Raw genomic sequence first — 3,117 nt, 5'->3', positions numbered from 1 at the left:
TAAATTATTGCACAAGAGAAAGGCTCAAAGTTTGCGTAAAATGCAATAGTATTGCCCCGATACAGATCATGCATTCAAACGGTGAGAACAAAAAGAAAATAAACAGGTGTGCTGGTGACAAGCACTTTCTTAATATCCTTAGCTTCCATTATTTTAATCACAAGGGACTAGAAAATCTCTACCGGGAGCCAGGGCGGGAGGGCTGGCGGCGGGGGCGAGGGGAGGGGGGCAGGGGCCGTATTAATATACCTCTATTCAGTTTTTATATCGTTATTCAAGACTCGATCACTGTGCCATTTTTTCATGTGTTTCTCCAGGGTACTGTACACGCTAAAAGGCATCTTACAAATCTCGCATTTGTAAACGTCCTTTCCCACCTGCCCATGGGTTTTCATGTGCCGGGTGAGTTTGCTACTCTGGGCGCAGGCGTAGTTGCAGAGCTCACACTTATAGGGCCTCTCGCCCGTGTGGCTCCGTCTGTGGACAGTGAGATTACTACAGTTCTTGAAGACTTTCCCACAGTACTCACAAGTGTCGCTGCGTCTGCCCTCTTTTGAGCTGGGCCTCCCAGGGCCCGGGCCACTAATATGGGGGGTGCTCCCGCCGCTTCCCGTGCCGCTGCGGCCCGAGATCCCTCCGTCCAGCTCCCCCGGCGGCGTGGAGAAGCGCAAGCTGCCGTTCTCCGACGAGTGCTCGGAGGAGGAGGCGAAGGGCGATTGTCTGGAGTCGCCGAAGCTGAGGAACGGGTCCTTCAGCTGCCGCGAGGCAGCGTACCCGGCCAGCCACTGCGAGTAAACGTTCTCCGTGTTGGGCATGGCCGCGGCGGGCAGGTCGAACTCCTTCTCGAGCTTAATGCGTTTCGAGAAAGGGCTCAGGGAGCTGGGGCTCCCCAGCAGCAGCTTTTTGGAGAGGCCCCCGGAGGCGGACTCCCCCGGGGAGCAGCCCCGGCCGTTCACCGCGCCGTCGTCGATGCGATCGGACTCGCCGGCCACCGAGTCTTCGTCGCAAGTGTCTCTGTGCACCTCGGGCTCGGAGAGGTGCCCTCGTTTATGCTTCTCCCCGAGGACCTGGTGGAAGGCCTCGCTGAAGTGCTGCATGGAGCTCAGGACCATACCTTGCATGACGTCCGGCATCGACCGGCTGTCCTCGCCGGGCCGGGAGTTGTTCTCGTGGTGACGGGCCGCCTCCAGGTTCATCCCGAAGCCGTAGTCTGGCCTCTCGTTCTCGTTCAAGTCCTCCTCCTCTTCTTCCTCTTCCTCCTCCTCCTCYTCCTCCTCCTCCTCCTCCTCCTCGTCCCCGTTCTCCGGGATCATGTTGGGGTCGTTCTCGCTCTTGAACTTGGCCACGACGGACTTGAGGGCGCTGCTGGCGCTGCCCACGAGGTCGCTGGTCCCGGGCTCCGGGGAGCTGGCCGTGGAGAGCCCGTCGTCCGACTTGACCGTCATGGGGGACGACTTGTGCATGTGGGTCTTCATGTGGCGCTTCAGCTTGCTGGCCTGCGTGCACGCGTGGTCGCAGAGGTTGCACTTGTAGGGCTTCTCGCCGGTGTGGCTCCGGCGRTGCACGACCAGGTTGCTCTGAAACTTGAAGGTCTTCCCGCAGAACTCGCACGACTTGGACTTGATGGGCGGCTGGGAGGGAGGAGGCGCGGACTGGAGGGGAGGCAGGGGCGGCGTGGCCAGGAACGGGGGCTTGCTGCCCGGCTGGAAGGGCTGCAGCAGCCTTTGCATAGGGCTGGGCCGGCTCGGGGACAAGGGCGGGCTGGAGGTGTTGCCGGCCAGCTCCCGCAGGCGCCGGGAGAAATCCATAGCCGGCGGCTCCATCGCCATGGGGTTCAGTCGCAGCACCCTGTCAAAGGCACTAGGGTGATGGGTGGCCAGAGCCATTTCTTCCGCACCCAGGCGCTCTATGCGATGCGGATCCAAATGGTGCCTTGGGGGAGGGCTAAAGAGGGGAGGCGTGGGTGGGAAGCGCCCTTCGCCCAGGCCCGGCGCCTCTCGCGAGACCGAGCCGGGTATTCTGAGCAGGTTAAAAGGGTTATTGTCTGCAATGTGAATCCCGTGGAGAGGTGGCTGGGAAGGGCACTCTGCACCTAGTCCTGATGGGATACCAACCCGTGGCGTCAGGGGGCTGCCGTGCTCGCTTTCTAAGTAGATCCTTAATCCGTGCGTGTTCTGTGCGTGTTGCAAGAGAAACCAGGCGCTGTTGAAAGGCTGTTTACAAGTCGTACACGTGTAGCTGCTGGGCTCATCTTTACCTGCAAAATAATACAACAGCAACATGAATGTTTAATCACCGAACTGCTTATCGATGACTGATAGCTTTTTTTCCCACCTCATCTTTCTTTTCCGTAACATTAAATCTAAATGGGAGAACAGAAATCCCAGCTAACGTGTAATTACAGGGGAGGGAGGGCAGCTGCGACGTTTAACCGTATCCAAACTGCGCCGGCTTCCTGCCTTCCTCTCTTCCCCGAGCTTCAAAACTCGATCTGAACAGGTAACCGCAGTTAAAAAAAAAAAAAGTGATAAAAAAGACGATTAAGTCGGAGAGGGAGATGCCGCCGCCCGCACCTGGAGAGGGGCCAGGCGGCCCGGCCCACCGCCCTGCCGGAGGCACGGCCGTCCTCTCGCGTGGAAAGGGGCCTGCGGACGGCAAGCGCCACCCTGGCAAGGGGCARGCTAACTCTACTTCACGATAATTTATTCCCAGAGATAACACGGGCTTGACAAAAGAGCAAGCGACTAATAAATAACTAAACAAAAAAGCCGGCCAGTAATGGCAGAAGAAAGCAGTCCCTTCTAATAGATCGCAAAATACGGGAAATAAATGAGTAACTTTTTGAGGGCTGGGTGCAAGCAAAGAGTAGTATGAAATACAGCGAAGCTGAGTGCATTTTTACTGATYACTGTCATTTTGTAAATAATTCACTTGAACTCCAGTACTCATTTTTTTGCTAAATGTTGGTAAATTGAAGTTAGAGCTAAGGTGAGCCTACTAAGGTGAGTATAAAAATTTACTTCCAGCCCTGCCTAACAGTTCTTACACAGTTGCTATTTAGTGATTAAAAAAAAAAAGGGGGAAAGAAAAAAGAAAAGAAAAGAAAAGAAAAGAAAA

The 3,117-nt window shown here is 55.9% G+C and overlaps 1 protein-coding gene across 1 annotated transcript in view; it reads right to left on the bottom strand.

Annotated features, from left to right (window-relative positions):
- Positions 1–6: 6 nt before the first annotated feature.
- BCL11A (BCL11 transcription factor A) overlaps positions 7–3,117 on the bottom strand; it is a gene marked incomplete at its 5' end in the record, with an annotated part of 57,201 nt that continues 54,090 nt past the window's right edge. Inside the window, one exon of the mRNA XM_085304906.1 lies at positions 7–2,257. Within this exon, the coding sequence (XP_085161032.1) occupies positions 252–2,257 (2,006 nt within the window). The remainder of the gene's footprint in view (positions 2,258–3,117) is intronic.

Source organism: Rhea americana, unplaced genomic scaffold, assembly GCF_003343005.1.
Source record: "Rhea americana isolate MKP2758 unplaced genomic scaffold, rheAme1 scaffold_212, whole genome shotgun sequence".
NCBI lineage: Eukaryota > Metazoa > Chordata > Aves > Rheiformes > Rheidae > Rhea > Rhea americana.
This window is presented reverse-complemented; position numbering and strand designations above follow the sequence as displayed.